This window comes from Phacochoerus africanus, chromosome 5 (genome assembly GCF_016906955.1).
Source record: "Phacochoerus africanus isolate WHEZ1 chromosome 5, ROS_Pafr_v1, whole genome shotgun sequence".
NCBI lineage: Eukaryota > Metazoa > Chordata > Mammalia > Artiodactyla > Suidae > Phacochoerus > Phacochoerus africanus.
In genome coordinates this window covers 115946433-115962698 of record NC_062548.1, presented here as the reverse complement: position 1 = coordinate 115962698, position 16266 = coordinate 115946433, and the positions used below count along the sequence as shown (strand labels likewise).

At 45.5% G+C, this 16266-nt stretch overlaps 1 protein-coding gene across 1 annotated transcript in view; it reads left to right on the top strand.

The window, feature by feature from the left end:
- The window catches only part of SLC4A1AP (solute carrier family 4 member 1 adaptor protein), a 90816-nt gene extending 77220 nt beyond the window's left edge, over positions 1 to 13596 (top strand). The window contains exon 15 of the mRNA XM_047782364.1: positions 13206 to 13596. Coding sequence (XP_047638320.1) covers positions 13206 to 13259 — 54 coding nt within the window. The 3' untranslated portion in view covers positions 13260 to 13596. The remainder of the gene's footprint in view (positions 1 to 13205) is intronic.
- Positions 13597 to 16266: the final 2670 nt, after the last annotated feature.

Sequence of the window (16266 nt, the reverse complement as noted above, 5' to 3'; positions counted from 1 at the left end):
GTTAAAAGCCAAAGAAGGTGGTTATGAAAACAAAGCCCCAGGAAGGGCAGGAGCCAATGTTGATTTTTCATCAGCTAAAGCTCCACGAGGCTGCACTTCTCAGCTGCAGGGGACCCAGGGACGCTGGCCACCTCTTGGCCTGAGCATCAGTGGAACCACATGTTAATAAGGAATGTGGGGGGAGTTCCCTCTGTGGCACAGCAGTAAGGATCCAAATGCAGTGGCTCAGGTCACTGTGGAGGCACGGTTTGATCCACAGCCTGGCGTAGTGGGTTAAGGATTTGGTGTTGCCATGGCTGTGGCATAGGTCACAGCTGTGGCTTGGATTCAGTCTCTGGCCTGGGAACTTCCATATGCTATGGCTATGGCCACAAAACCCCTCCCCCAAAACAAAACAAAAAAACCCCCAGAAAGTGTGTAGTCCAAACTTATCAAATTGTGTATCTTAAATATCTTCAATTTGTTGTATATCAATCATACCTCAGTAAAGTGGTTTTTTAACAAAGAATATGTATGTGGATTTGTTTGTAGTTATAGCTTCTCATATACCCTTTAAATCAACAGCATTGTCAGTAATTACTGATCTCAACCCAGTAGGCTGGAATCCCATGTTGACACCTTCTGTCGATGGCTGCCTTCTTGGCCCATTCTGAGCCCCCACAGTGGGCCTGGTAGTTGAGTTCAACCTCAAACCTGCCCACCTGCCTATGTGGCCCTGGGAGATTCCAGGATTGAGGGGGCTTGAAGGCCTGAGGTGGAGCCAGGCATCGGTTCGTCTTTCTGGGACGAATCCAGAAAGGGCCTGTCTCCTCCTCCTCCCCGCACAGTCTGCTCCTGCCCCAGCTGAGCCTGAAATTGGCCTGTGTTCCTGCAAGACTTGGATTAAGGGACTCTTTGGCACATGTTCAGAATGGGTTTCAACCTCACTCCTTAGAATCTGCTAAGCATCCTACTCTCCACCTTCTATGGCTTCACAGATCTCAGAGCACTCATTTCAGGTGTTGGCTTCCCTTCAAAGACTGGCCAAGGCCAAACACTTTGGTCCTTTGGCTGTTGCTGAGGTTGTTCAGGAGAGAGGATATGGGAGCTGTGATCTGAACAAGCTGATGCAATCTAGCTGTGGGCTCTTTGGCAAGTCATTTTGCTTCTCTGGGCTTCAATGTTATCCTCTGTAAGGGCCCACCGTGGCCCAAACAGAAGGCTCAGAGGTCTATCACCCACTGTGCCCAGCGGGGAGTGGAAGGGAGTGCAGGCAGAGTCAGGACAGTGGGGGCGACTCTGGGCCGGAAGACTGCTTTCCCTTCGTGGCCTTCATGGATTAGAGGAGTGCCTGTTAGGTGGGGCCTGGCTGGAAGGAGTGAGACAGTTTCCCCCAGACATCCCCCTGCCTGAGTGGTTGCCTCACTGCCTTACCACTTTCCAGGGTGGGGCAGGGAAGGGCGGCTGGGTAGCAGCTGATGCAACAGGCAGGCCTGTGTTCTTCGAAGACTCAGCAAAGGTCGGCGGGGCTGGGCCAGCCTGGGCTGCAGCTGCAGGGCTCTGCTCTTGGCAGAGCTTCAGCTTCCTCTTCTCCCCTTCTAACTGAAGTGGGGTTCACTTTCTGGCCATCAGAGCCAGTAATTGATCCTTTGTGTTAGGGTTTACCCACATCCATAGACTTGTGCTCTTTTAACTTGTAGCTGAAGAGAATATCTTTGCCTACCAGGAATGCAGACACGCACTGGTGTACACACACACACACACACTGGGGTCATCCAGAAGTGAGATAGTTGTTTAGAGAATCTCCTCCCACTAGACCATGCTTCCCACACGTTCTTCCAGGAGGAAGTGGATCCAGTGGAAAGGATTAGAGAGCCTCCGAAGATCTGGAAATTTCCTTCGGATAGCCAAAGCCTGAAAATAAGCCCTAGGGCATGCCATTTCCATTCCAGGCCACATCTATCAAATATAAATGAGACTCTAGGCTACTCTCCATCTCCCAGGGATCTGAATGCCCAGAACACCATAACTCTTTTAATCTTTTAAGTTGGAAAAAGGAAAAGGTCTGTGAGAGAGAAAAAAGAGAAGGTGCATCAAGTCCTTGACAAAAGGAAAATTGCTACATGGAGATTGCCCTCAAACTAGCTTGAACATGAGCAACATAACTTCATCCTCAACGGCAAAGAACTTTGTCTTACTACACCCAGGCTTCAAGGCGATGCAGTGCCCGCAGAAGGCTCAAGAAGGACATTCTGAGGTCAGCTAGGCTCCACACCACTCATGGTCATCACAGTGTGCTTACTATGTGCCAGGCCCTGTGTGAAGAGATTTACATGAGTCATCACATTTCATTCTCTGCAAACTCTATGAGATCTTCTATTCTTAGCCCCTCATCCTACACACACAGAAACTGAGGCACAGAAGTGTAAGTAATTTGCCCAAGGACACAGGGCTAGTCAGTGGCAGAAGGCAGGGCTCCTGGTTCCTCTTACTCTGGATCCTCAACTCATAACCGTCTTGAAAAACCCAAATGTACACATTGAGACTGTAAGTGGGATAGGATCCTTCGAATTACAGAAGGATTCATCAGAATGTTCTCGAAGCTCCAAAAATACCTTTAGCTTCTGTCAATAAAAGCCGTAATTTTATTTTCTGGAGTTCTGTGCCCACATTTGAAGTGACACATATCTTGAATCTAACATATAGACTTTCGCTCTTTGGGAAGGGTCGCTCCTAAAACTTTCATCAAATCCGTTCATTCTGTTCATAGTTAATATCCACCTTACTGTCTTATTGGTTTTGAATAAATTTAGTGAGGAGCTTTGGGCCAGGTAAATATAATTTAAGTATGAATTTTATAATTATACATGTGTATATGTTCACACATAATCAAATCTAATCAAATGGATAGCCCGAAAAAGTGAGAGTATAGGGTTTTCATGGTGGAGAAGGAGTTGGGGGCTTGCTTCTTGAATCAGGCGTCAGCTTGATTTATAGATGTTTTATCTCATTAACCTTAATGTCACAGAACTAATTAGTAACTTTGGAACCTGCAAAACACACTCATTCCCATAGCTCTTTAACTTCACCGTGTACCAGATGAAACTGGACCCAGTTATTCTGAATCTTAGAAGACATCTTTTGAAAGGCTTACAGGAAATGCATATCAAACTAGATGTGGATCCCGATTTTTCCCTTTTGGCCACACACCATGTTTCATCAAAACCATCTGAATCCTTCAAACCTCTTGCTTCACAGACAGACAGAGATATGTTACCACTACCCCAGTTTGGGTAAAGTTGACCCAGGAACCTAGGGAGAGTCCCCAGGATCTCACCACCGGCCTTCTGCCTGCAGGCGAACATCAGGGCAGCCGTGTTGGAACCCAGCCCTGTTCTGTTGGCTGCCGTTCTTGAGGCTGGAGAGGGACCCTCAGGTACTAATGGCCCTATAGGCATCCTTTTCCTTCTCTTTCCCTGTTCTCACTCCTGGGACCAAGACCCCGAGGCACAGGTAGTTCCAGCCTTTCTTCCCTTCCAGCTTTCTAAGGGAGGATTCTGAGCTGCTTGGCTTCCCTGCCCCCATTTCTTAGGGCTGAATTAGATGATGGCTGTGATGGAAGGATGCTAGAAGTCAAACACTTAATCTGCATAAGAAAACATGGGAAGCTGCTCTCTGGAGAGAGAGAATGGGCTGGGTGTAGCTGTTGAGTGGAACTTTGGGTGAGAAAAATGGCTATTTTAAGAAACTTCTTGGAGTTCCCATTATGGCTCAGTGGGTTGAGAACCCGACTAGTCTCTGTGAGGATGTGGGTTGGATCCCAGGCCTTGCTCAGTGGGTTAAGGGTCCAGTGTTGCCAAAGTGAAGTGTAGGTAGCAGATGCAGCTTGGGTCTGGCATTGCTGTGTCTGTGGTGTAGGCTGGCAGCTGCAGTTATGATTTGACTCTTAGCCTGGGAACTTCCATATCTACAGTGTAGCCCTAAAAAGGAAGAAATGAAAAGAAACTTCTCAAAGAATTACAGTATTTTTAAGGCATTTGCAGATCAATTTATATTTCTTTTGCATAGATACCATGTGAAGATGGAACTTCTTATGGTAGAAAAGGGGCTCAGTTTTATTCAAATTACATTTCAAATAATTCTCTGAGGAAAAAAAGTGATTTGGGTAGAAAAACCCAAGATGATGACTTTATAGTGGGCTTTCTGAATTTTCATGGTTTTGGAACTAGACTGTGAGGTATAGGAGGGGGGCCTGTCATGAATTTTTTTTTTTTTTTCCCACTGTACAGCAAGGGGTCAGGTTATCCTTACATGTATACATTACAATTACATTTTCCCCCCAGTCTTTCTTCTGTTGCAACATGAGTATCTAGACAAAGTTCTCAATGCTATTCAGCAGGATCTCCTTGTAAATCTATTCTAAGTTGTGTCTGATAAGCCCAAGCTCCCGATCCCTCCCACTCCCTCTCCCTCCCATCAGGCAGCCACAAGTCTCTTCTCCAAGTCCATGATTTTCTTTTCTAAGGAGATGTTCATTTGTGCTGGATATTAGATTCCAGTTATGAGTGATATCATATGGTATTTGTCTTTGTCTTTCTGGCTCATTTCACTCAGTATGAGATTCTCTAGCTCCATCCTTGCTGCTGCAAATGGCATTATGTCGTTCTTTTTTATGGCTGAGTAGTATTCCATTGTGTATATAGACCACATCTTCCGAATCCAATCATCTGTCGATGGACATTTGGGTTGTGTCCATGTCCTGGCTATTGTGAATAGTGCTGCAATGAACATGCGGGTGCATGTGTCTCTTTTAAGTAGAGTTTTGTCCGGATAGATGCCCAAGGGTGGGATTGCAGGGTCATATGGAAGTTGTATGTATAGATTTCTAACCTGTCATGAAATATTATCAAGTGGGTGCCCTTGGACTTGTCGGTGAAGCTGAGGTTTCTTTTGGGGTGATTTCATGCGAAGAGCAAACTCCAGTGCTGGAGTAAGTTGACACCAAACTTTAATCTCTTTCCTCACTTTAGTTTGAAAATGGTCTAGATTGTTAACCTAGAGGAGAATCATTGTGCGGGCCCTTGCTCCTTGGGTGCCAGACTGATGTTCTAATGCCATTTGATATGCCTCCCGGCTGAGTGACTCAGCCCTGGCCTCACGGACCCTCCGCAAGCTCTCCCTCCCTCAGGGGTGCAGGTGTGTCCCCACCTCGGTCAGAGGCCAGGAAACTAACCACAATCTCCTGGCTAGAGATGCAGGCTTCTGCCTTGGAGGCAAAACAGGGTGAAACACAGGCAGGCAGGATCCCAAACCACAGAAGCTCAAGTGAGGTCATCCTTGTGAACATGACAACTCCCTGCCTCTCTCGGTCAACAAAAAGAAACATAGACCCATTCAAAAATGGCTCTGAAAGACAGAGAATGCGCATGGCTATGGCAACTTGCCACTGGATGCTATTCCAAAGCAACTGAGAAAGTTAATTAGCCATCCTTTCACAAGCCAAGAAAAGTGCAATGATACGTTCACACCACCTTATAGCAGGACAGTTGAGTACAGGAGCTTAAATCACTTTTCTGGCAGCCAGTGAGTACAACGTCTGATGGCGTGTTCCCTTCTCATATGCACCTGGCAACTCGAGGCACCACGTGCTGGGCAGGAACCAGGCTTCCAGGAGATGTGGCAGAGACGTTGGCAGGATTGTCCCTCTGTGGGACAGCCTCTCTGAGACGGTTAGGAAATAGGTGGAAGGTGAGGTTGAAGGAGGCGGGAAGTCATGATGGAAAATGATTATGCCTTTGAAAGTAGTTATTCATGGAAACTTTGCCATGACTGCTGTGGTCACTTCATTTCACCTTAAATGTGGACCCCAGAGTTCCTGTCGTGGCTCAGTGGAAACAAATCCGACTAGTATCCATGAGGGTTCGGGTTTGATTCCTGGCCCCGCTCAGTGGGTTAAGGTTCAGGTGTTGCTGTGAGCCGTGGTGTAGGTTGCAGATGCAGCTCAGATCTGGCCTTGCTGTGGCTGTGGTATAGGCCAGCAGCTGTAGCTGTGATTTTTGACCCCTAGCCTGAAGACCTCCATATACGGTGGGTATGGCCCTAAAAAGCAAAAAAACAAAAACAAATCAAAAGTGTACCCCAGTCCAAGGCGGAGGTAGATAGATGAGCCATTGGGAATGCATGATATCTACTTACTCGGTTCACTTGCAGGAATCAAGCAAATGAAATTGATGACAAAAATGGCCCTGCTTTGGGAGGCATTCTCTCATATTCACAATGTATTTAAAATAATCATTAGGACAAAGGGCCTGGCATTTCGAAGACTCTGTCAGAAATATGCAGCCCAATTTGTCCCTAGGGCAGGATGAGAATGGATTTATTTTGGTTGAAATCCTAACTTCTATTGTCAGGATTATGCAGAAAGTCTGGATAATGTACACAATTGGGAAAAAAAAAAGGAAAAACTTTCTTTTCGAGACTGGAACCCCTGAAGACTAGAAATAAGATCATGATTTATAGATCTGTTTCTCTATGGTTATTTAATAGGAAACATTGTTTGTCCTTTGTAGGATTTAATGTTTCCCCAACCCATAAGAGCCCTATTAGTTGCCTTTGACCCAGTGGGTTGGTCTTACTGACATCTGCTTTAAACAGAAAAGAGGGGAATAGTAGGATTGATGCTGAGTGTATTAAATTCTACCCATTATAAACATGTTTGAGGCAGCTTCATGGAATCCCTCCTCCAGACTGAATGAGTTATTTCCAGAGCTGGGGCTCCGCTGGCCACCCATATATCCCACTGGTTGACTCAGCCTCTCATTCTTGTAGCAGACGCACTTGAGAAAGGCCAGTGTATTTCTTGGCTGAATTTCCATATAGCCTTTTAATCTTCACGGATGGGACAACTTAATACGCTCCTGCCTCACGTGGCCGTGAGTTCTGCTGTGTGCCAGCATCAGGATCAACCTTGTCCTGGGCAGGGGGCTAGAAAGACCTTGTCCCTAGAAGTTGACATCTAGAGATGGTGGTTACTGGCTCCACTTTAGCCTCATATTCTGGCTCCAGAAACTGGATTCGTACCTCATCTAGTCACTTGAAAAATATTTATTGAGCACCTATTATGTGCTGGGCCCATAAATATGGCAGTAACTACAACGGATGAAAATCTCTGCCTTTTTCTAAGTTAGACTCTGTTTTTGGAACTGAGCTTGTCTTACCATTTCCAATTTTTTTTTTTTAGTCTTTTTTTTAGGACTGCACCTGCAGCATATGGAAGTTCCCATGCTAGGGGTTGAATTGGAACTGTGTCTGCGACCCACACCACAGCTCATGGCAACACTGGATCTTTAACCCACTGAGCAAGGCCAGGGATCAAAACTGCATCCTCATGGATGCTAGTCAGATTCATTTCTGCTGAGCCACGACGGGAACTCCCCATTTCCAAGTTTCAGCTTTTGGTTCCCTGATCAGTAAGTCACTGCTTCTAGAAATCTCTTTCTGAAGCTTCAATATGCTTACATATCACCTGGAGCTGAGGTTCTGACTCAGTGGGTCTAGGGTGGGGCCTGAGATGTTGAAATTTTTTTTTGCTTTTGCTTTTTAGGGCCACACCTGTGGCATATGGAAGTTCTCAGGCTAGGGGTCAAATGGGAGCTACAGCTGCCAGCCTACACCACAACCAGAGCAATGACAGATCTGAGTCTACGATCTACACCACAGCTCACGGCAACACCAGATCCTTAATCCACTGAGCAAGGCCAGGGATCAAACCCACATCCTCATGGATCCTAGTCGGATTTGTTTCCACTGAGCCACAATGCGAACTCCGAGATTCTGAATCTTAACAAGCTCCCAGACAGTATTGCCGCGGCCGCTGGAGATGTTGCCTGGATTATGCTTTGAGTGACAAGGATATACAGACAACAGCATCAGCACCATCAGTGTTTGTTAGAAACACAGACTCTCAGGCCTCACTTCAGACCTCTGGGCTCAGCATCTGCCCTTTGACAAGATCCCTGGGAGCTGAGAAACAGGGATCTAGAACAGCGATTCCCAGAGCACAGGCAGCAGAAGCACCAGGTGAGAACTGCAAACTACCTGTGGGTCCCCATCCCCCACTGAGTTGTAGTATTTGATGGTGAGCATCCTGGGTGTGTCTGATGCTGAAGGTTTGGAAACCCCAAAGAGCGTTTTCAGAGGGCACTTTCCTAGGCTCATGGGACTTCACAGTGAAAAGAGCCTTCAAGGTGATCGGATGATAATCATCCAAGCTCGTAGGCTCCTCTGAAGCTATCGTCACACAAGTCCCAGATAAGAAACTGAGGCTAAGTGCTAGCGAAGAGTCCTATGGCCAGTACTGGTTGGGGCCAGGCTTTACGCCAAGTTCCCCTTCCACTGCAGCTGCCTCTCCTGTTGCTGGGATGCAGCCCAGCTCTCCTGCCCCAACCCCCTCCTGCCCCAGGGTAGCCTCTCCTTGACCGGGCCCCCAATCTTCCTCTCCTCCATCCCAGAGGTTCAGCCCATTATCTCCAAATCTTCACAGCCGCTTTATTTCAGCCTCCACAGATGCCATCCCTGCCCCACCCCTGTCACCCACCACACTTTTCTTTTGGTCTTTTTAGTGCCACACCCACAGCACATGGAGGTTTCAGGGTAGGGGTCGAATCAGAGCTACGGCTGCCAGCCTACGCCACAGCCACAGCCACGTGGGATCCAAGCCGCATCTGCGACCTACACCACAGCTCACAGCAACGCCGGATCCTTAACCCACTGAGTGAGGCCAGGGATCGAAGCTGCGTCCTCATGGATGCTCGTCAGATTCGTTTCTGCTGAGCCACAATGGGAACTCTGAACTGCACATTTAATTGGTGGGCTTTCTCCAAAGAGGGATTCTGTCAGCCCTTTGATAACGTTGGTGGCTCTTCTCATTGGAGGTCCAGGGTGTAGGTGGGAAGGGTGTTGTCCGCTGGGCGTCCCTCCATCTTTCAGGAAGACAGTTTGGCTTCTTGCTCTTCGTCTTCTGTTTCAGCCTCTTTTGCTAAACATTCTGCAGAATGTACGGGAGCATCTCCTTTCTTTGCTTAGAAAGACTTTCTTTGCTTTGCTTCAAGACTTCCTCATTCTTTCAAAATGGCTATGTTCCCCGTCCCCCTGTCTGCACAGGTAGGTGCTGCTCACCATCAACGTTAAATGGACACACCTGGAACTTAGCGTCTACGGTCGGGGCCTTGGCATCCACAGATCCCTAGCCCAATACTTTAAAAATTGTGAGTGGGAGTTCCCTTGCTGCACAGAGGGTTAAGAACCCGGTGTTGTCACTGCATCGGCCCGAGTTCCATCCCTGGCCCCAGAACTTCCACATGCTGTGGGTGGGGCCAAAAAGAGCTGTGAGCGGACAGTAGAATCTCCTAGGGAGTTTAAAAAACCCGATGGCCAGACTGCACTCAGATCCATTAAGTGAAAAGTTTTGGGGGTGGGAGGCAGACATCAGGAGTTTAGAAAACTCTGCAGGTGATTCCAATGTGCAGCCAAGGTTGAGAACCACTGCCAAGGCCCAATACAATTGTTCTGGGTGGGGGCTATGAGCACTTCATGTGCATTTCAAGCTAAGCCATAGCTTTTAGCAGATTCTCAAAGTTTTTATGACACCTTTCTCCTTCTCTTTTTCCCCTCAAAAAAGGCCCATGACTGGTCTAAGACAACATTATTTTTGCAGGAAGAACTTACCAATTATTAAGGAAACCCCCCAAATGTGAGTTAACTAAATAAATAGGCATTACCACGTAGAGGAGAGGACGTGCCCGTGGTTGCGTCGTAAGTGACGGGGACCTGGGACTGTGGTGTTGGCTGGGATGGGAGAGTCCCTGCCTCTCTCCCAATTAGCCAGGAAAACGGCGTGATTTCAGATGCTGCCACTACAGAGATCTGGTCACAACACTTAACTCCCCCGCTGCCCTGAGAACCAGGGTCTCACCCCGTGACTGTAACATCCTGCTTCCTTCCTTCCTTCCTGGTTACCTAGCCCCATCATCCTTTTTGTTTGTTTGGGGTTTTTTTGTTTGTTTGTTTTTTGGGCCCCGTCATCTTTTTGAGTGACCACGCTCAATTCTTCACTCACTCTAGCCCCAGAAGGATGCTCACTGCTCCTTTTTTTCGACACCTCTGTGCCTTTGCTTCTGTTCTTCTCCTGGTTCCTCCCACTCTGTTCGTCTTAGGAGGACCTGGTGAGGGAGATAGAATTGAAGAGATGGAGAATGGCAGGTTTCCCTGAGAACGGAAGGTACTGAGTTTGTCAGAGTGAGTGGGGCAGCTGCCTTGTGTTAGAAGCTCTGGCTGGGGTGGGGGTGGGGGCTGGAGGGGGGGATAATACACAGAGATTCAGAGGCTCTGGCCCTCAAGGGACTTAGATGCCAGTGTGGAGTCAGACTTGTCAGACTCCAAGGATACAGGAGCGTGATACATGCTCTGAGAGGAATCTGTGGATGGGTGTTATGGGGTAGGGTGGGGAGGGGAGGGTCAGGAGAGACTTCACATAGAAAGGAATTGATACCCTTCCAGAAAGGGCTGGCCCTCGTGAAGAGAGATGGGGCTGAATTAGGAGAGTGAGGCCAGATTATGGAAGGCACTGAATGCCAACCCAAAGATGCCCGCTGCACACAGATTGAACCTGGTTGGTGCCCCTAGGTCTTGTCAGCTTTTAATCTTGCTCTCTCAGGAAGTCTTTGTTGTAGCACTAAGCTGTGGAGGCAGAGGACCCAGTTTTGAAGTTGACCCATCTGCCTGGAGATGTTGGAGCTTGTGAAGGTGCCAGTTTTTTGCAGCCTTCTCCCACAGAGTCCCCCTGCTCTACTGCCCAAGTTTCCAGGCCCCCCTTGGACAGGTAAAGTAGCCAGGATCACTGACCCCATAAAAGAGAATGGTGGCCATACTTCCCAAGCTGGACATAAGTAGGACAGTGGGCTGGACAATGGGCAGTCAGGGACCTCTTGGCAGAGCAGAAAAGGGGACAGCCTCCAGATTCTTGGGATTGAATCCCAGTGCTAAGTGCTGGGAATGCAGTGCTGACACTGTGTCTAAAGCCCTGTGAGGACAGATAGCAGTACTTGTTGTTCTTGTTCTTCATCTACTTCTCTGGGCTGTGATCCAGGTTAAAGAGCTATACCCCCTCCTCCCCTCGGCACCTCCCCCGGTGCCCAAAGAAGACGTGTGCCCCTCCTCTACGGACACCCTTTCTATTTGGGCCACCAGGATGCTCTAATTGTTCTTCAATAAGGCAGAGTGTTCATTATGTAAATTCAGGCAAACACACACGCAGATACACAGACACCCCAGACCACGAATTACATGTGTATTAATAAACACTTTAATTAACACTTACCAACTGCCAACAAAGTGTTAGCTGTAAATAACAGGTGGATGCAGGTTGAAGTAATGAGACTAGAAAGCCACTGCTTCCCTTTGACTTTGTTCAGGAATTTCAGGAAACGGTACATGGTATCTCTTTTTAAAAGGAGGCATATAACCTTACTTTTAGGACCTACTGTATAACACAGGGAACCATACTCAATATTTTGTAATAACTTGTAAGGGAAAAGAATCTGAAAAAGAACTATATATATATATATATATATATATATATATATATATATATATCACTTTGCTGTACACCTAAAACTAACACAACACTGTAAATCAACTATACTTCAATAAGTAAGCTTATACATTCTCCTGAACCTTGAAACAATCAACAATATGCAAAGACTTTATATCCATGTTTGCCATTTAAATGGAAATGTTTATTAATAATTTAACATTTGCCTCTCATCTCATATTCATTCATTCATTCAACAAATATGTAATAGAGGCAGCAGGCATTGTTCCAGGCACCAGGATACAGCATAAGACAGTGAACAAGACAAAGTTCCTGATCTTAAGATGTTCATATTCTGGTGATCAAAGATAGACAATAAGGAAATCAATAGGTACACAATAATATTAAAGTGGTGATAAAATAATATGAAATGGTGATAAGTGCTATAGGAAAGCATAAAGTGGGGTAAGGAGAATGAGTGTGTGTGTGTGCACGCATGCATGCGTGTGTGCGTGCACACATTGCTTTTTTATATAGAATGGCCACAGAATGCCTCACTGATTAGGTGACATTTGAGTGCCAGGATTTGTTGATGGATTAGATGTAGCATGTAAGAGGTATCAAGTTGGCTGCCAGAGTTTTTACTTGAGCAACTGGGACAATGAAATTGCCACATACTGATATAGAGGAAGCCTGCAGGGGTGCAGTGCAAGTGTGGGAATTTGATTTTGGACATGTGAGGTGAAGGAGGCAGGTGAACACACCCATTTGAAGTCTGCAGGAAAGGCTGGGACTAGAAACATAAATTTGAAAGTTTTCAGCTTGTAGATTTTAAAAAACAAATCAAGTGTAACCATCAAGGGAATGAGTGTGGGCAGAGATCCAAGGACTGAGTCTTGGGCACGCCTCCATAGAGAAGTGGGTGAGATGAAAATGCGGAAAAGGTTTTTTGGGGTGTTTTTTTTTGGCCTCCCAGTGGCATGTGGCGGGATCAGATCTGAGCTGTACCTGCAGCAATGCTGGATTCTTAACCCACTGTGTTGGGGATTGAATCTGTGCACTAGAACTCCAGAGATGCTGTGATCCCGCTGTGCCTCAGAGTCCAAGATTCTGAGGACCTCAAGAGATGAAGCTTTATTTTTTACCGTGAGCTCCTGAGACAGATTTCAGTTGCGTGAAGATTCCATGGTTTAAAAAGAAAGCTTGAAAACCACTAAAATCTAGTCTAGTGACTGTGCATCAGATCGCGGCTTCTACATATCTCACCCTATTAAAGGGAACCAGAATACTTTGGAGAAATGGCTAGTTCCAGGTTTGGGCTTGGGAAAGTACAAGTTTAACCAGAGACAACGGGTAACAGAAAGCAAGGAAGGAAGTGCGTCACAAGAAAATTGGACCAGCTTGAAGGGACTTCTAATGACCTACTTTGGGAAAATTCAAACATCAAAAATAATAATGACCATGTTTGATTATAAAACAATGGATAAAAACTATTCTAGTGAGACTAAAAAGTTAAAGAAAATTACAGAAAGTGGAAAACCTCTGTCACTGTTGGAAGTGACACTTATGCTAATTTCTTACTCTGAATATTAGTAATTAAAGAGTAAACAATTAACATTTATCCTGCCTTTTTCAGAGAAACTATGATTCAGCCTCATTTGATTATAGAAAGAAGAAAACTAGCACATGAATAAGGAATGGAATGTTAGAAAAATCACCATGGTGTACCCTCAAGTGTAATTCCTGAGTCAAAAAAAGATCATCACTGGATGCTAAAACCAAGTGGAAAGGTTGTTGGGTGCAGGATATGCTCATATGCCAAAGGACCACCCCACAGAAATCTGTAAAGAGAAAAAAAAATCTACTTTTACAATGGAGAGATCTGGAGATCACTCAACTTCGCACCAGCAGTGGAACAACCTGATACTCTGGACCTCCTACTACGTTGGGATATGAAGCTGAGAGCATCGTGTCCTCTTGTCAAAAGTGTTTTATATGAAATCTACTCAAGGAGTTCTCATCATGGCTCAGTGGTTAACGAAGCTGACTAGCATCCATGAGGACTCGGGTTCCATCCCTGGCCTCATTCAGTGGGTTAAGGATCCGGCATTGCTGTGAGCTGTGGTGTAGGAACCTCCATATGCCATGGATATGGCCCTAAAAAAAGACAAAAAAAAAAAAGAAAGGAAATCTATGCAAGCCTTTTGATTTATCTTCCAATTTACAGGAAATACAGGGAATAGGAGAATAAAATGACTCCATAAGAAAGCAATCAGACAAATCCAGATTATGAGACACTCTACAAGACTCTAGCTGTCTCTTTACAAATTTAGTATCACACAAAAAAGTGAGGGGTTTTAGATTTTAAAGATATTGAAGATTTATGGCAATTAAAGCTAATGTATGAAACGACTGGATACTGTTTTTGAAGAAACCAGCCATAAAAGATAATTTGACGTGGCTTAGATATTAGGAAACTATTATTATTATTATTATTATTTATTATTATTATTATTATTATTGTCTTCTTAGGGCTGCACCCATGGCATGTGGAATTTCCCAGGCTAGGGGTTGAATCGGAACTGTAGCTGCTGGCCTACACCACAGTAATGCCAGATCTGAGCTGTACCTTCGATCTACACCACAGCTCACCGCCATGCTGGATCCTTAACCCACTGAGCAAGGCCAGGGATCTAACTTGTGTACACATGGATACTAGTTGGGTTCGTTACCGCTGAGCCATGATGGGAACTCCAGGAAAGTATTAATTTTTTAAGGAAGAAAAATGGTATTGTAGTTATAATGATCTTCTTAGTGAGACATAAACTTAAATATTTAGTAGTGAGAAACTGTGATGTCTGCAACTTGCTTTTACATAGTTTAGCCAGAAAACCTAACCATATACATACATATTTTAAAGAATTCGGTACACATCAGTATACATAGCAGAATTTGTTGAATTTGGTATATGGTTTGTTCATTATACTATCCTTTCAACTTTTTGGCATACTGAAATGCTTCTTTATAGAAAATTGGGGTGGGGGAACATTATACAGACTCTGGGTCTCACCTCTGGCATCTCGGTCTTTTAAAGGACCACAGGTGACTGATATCCCCTCAGTAATAAGAATCACTGATCAATGCCCACACTAAGCCTGAAACAGGTCTGAAGAGTTGAAATGACTTTCCAAGGGACAGACTGTCCCTTGGCTTCTGGTTCTGTGTTCTTTTCTTACAAATCCTCTAAAGGAATTTCTTATATAAGAAATCTTACCCTCCTGGACCCCTAAAGCTCTTGTTTGTCCGCAGCTGAACCTCACAAGGTAAGGAAGGATTTGGGAACCTGGAGTGTACTCAGTTGTTGCAATCAAGTTACAGGGAAAAAACTGTTATTAAAGGTACCAAGGGAAAGGACAGTCCTAATTTAAAAAATTGAGTTGTGCTGTTCTCTTGTGGTACGGGCAGGTTTAGGATCCAGTGTTGCCACTGCAGCAACTCAGGTCGCCCCTGTTGCGTAGGTTTGACCCCCTGGACTAGGAACTTCCATATGCTACAGGCGCTGCCCAAACAAATAGTAAAAGCATTAAAAATTGAGTTGTATTGGAGAGCTACAGTTCCTCCTTTAAATGATTTTTATTACTTTCAGCGAGGATAATCCATGAGAATACATCTTCTTTCACATTTGTAAAATTTAATATATAGATAAAATCACAGATTAGAAAAAAATCCCCAAGTCCTAATTATTAGTTGGAAAATGAAGTTTTTTTTTGTTTTTTTTTTTGTCTTTTCAGGGCCGTTCCCACAGCATATGGAGGTTCCCAGGCTAGGGGTCTAATCAGAGCTGCAGCCACCGGCCTACACCACAGCCACAGCAACTCGGGATCCGAGCTGTGTCTGCGACCCACACCACAGCTCACAGGCAACGCCGGATCCTTGACCCACTGAGCAAGGCCAGGGACCGAACCCCCAACCGCATGGTTCCTAGTTGGATTCATTAACCACTGCGCCACGACGGGAACTCCTGGAAAATGAAGTTTTGAATGAAGTCCTTAGTGTTGAAGGAGCCAGGTTCCTTAAAGATAGATTAAGACTGGAAGATGGCAAAGTGGTTAAGTCCCAATATCTAATGGAAAGGGATGAGTCTTTGCAGTCAGACAAAATCTGGGTTCAAATTCTGACTCTGCCATTTACTAATTTTGTGACATTAAGCAAATTATGTGAGTGCTCCTAATCGAAGTTTTTCAGCCCCCTATTGCCAGGCACTATATTAAGTGCTTAGACAAGGCAGTTAACAAGATGCAGAGGGCACTGCCTTCATAGAAATCCAACATGTAATTAAAGAATAGGGATTTCAGGTGGGCTTCTTAATTCTGGAGGGACTGAGAGTAGCTGTGAAGCAGGTGGAGTTGGAGTTGGAATTGGATGGAGGAAGCAAAAGAAGCAACCATTTAAGGAAATAATGCCCCAGCCTGATAGCCTGAAGCAGTTGAGGAACCTACGGAGTTCCTGTGGCTTTAATGTAGGTGGCGGCGATTATTCAGTGAAACAAGTATGGAAAGCACCTAATTCGCATCCAGAAGGAGCAGTCAGATCTGGGGTGCGAACCCCGAGCGCTAAAACAAAGTCCCTCTCCAAATGGGGCGAGGCCTGCATCTTCCAGCACCACGAAAGAAAGCCGCCTGACACGTACACCACAC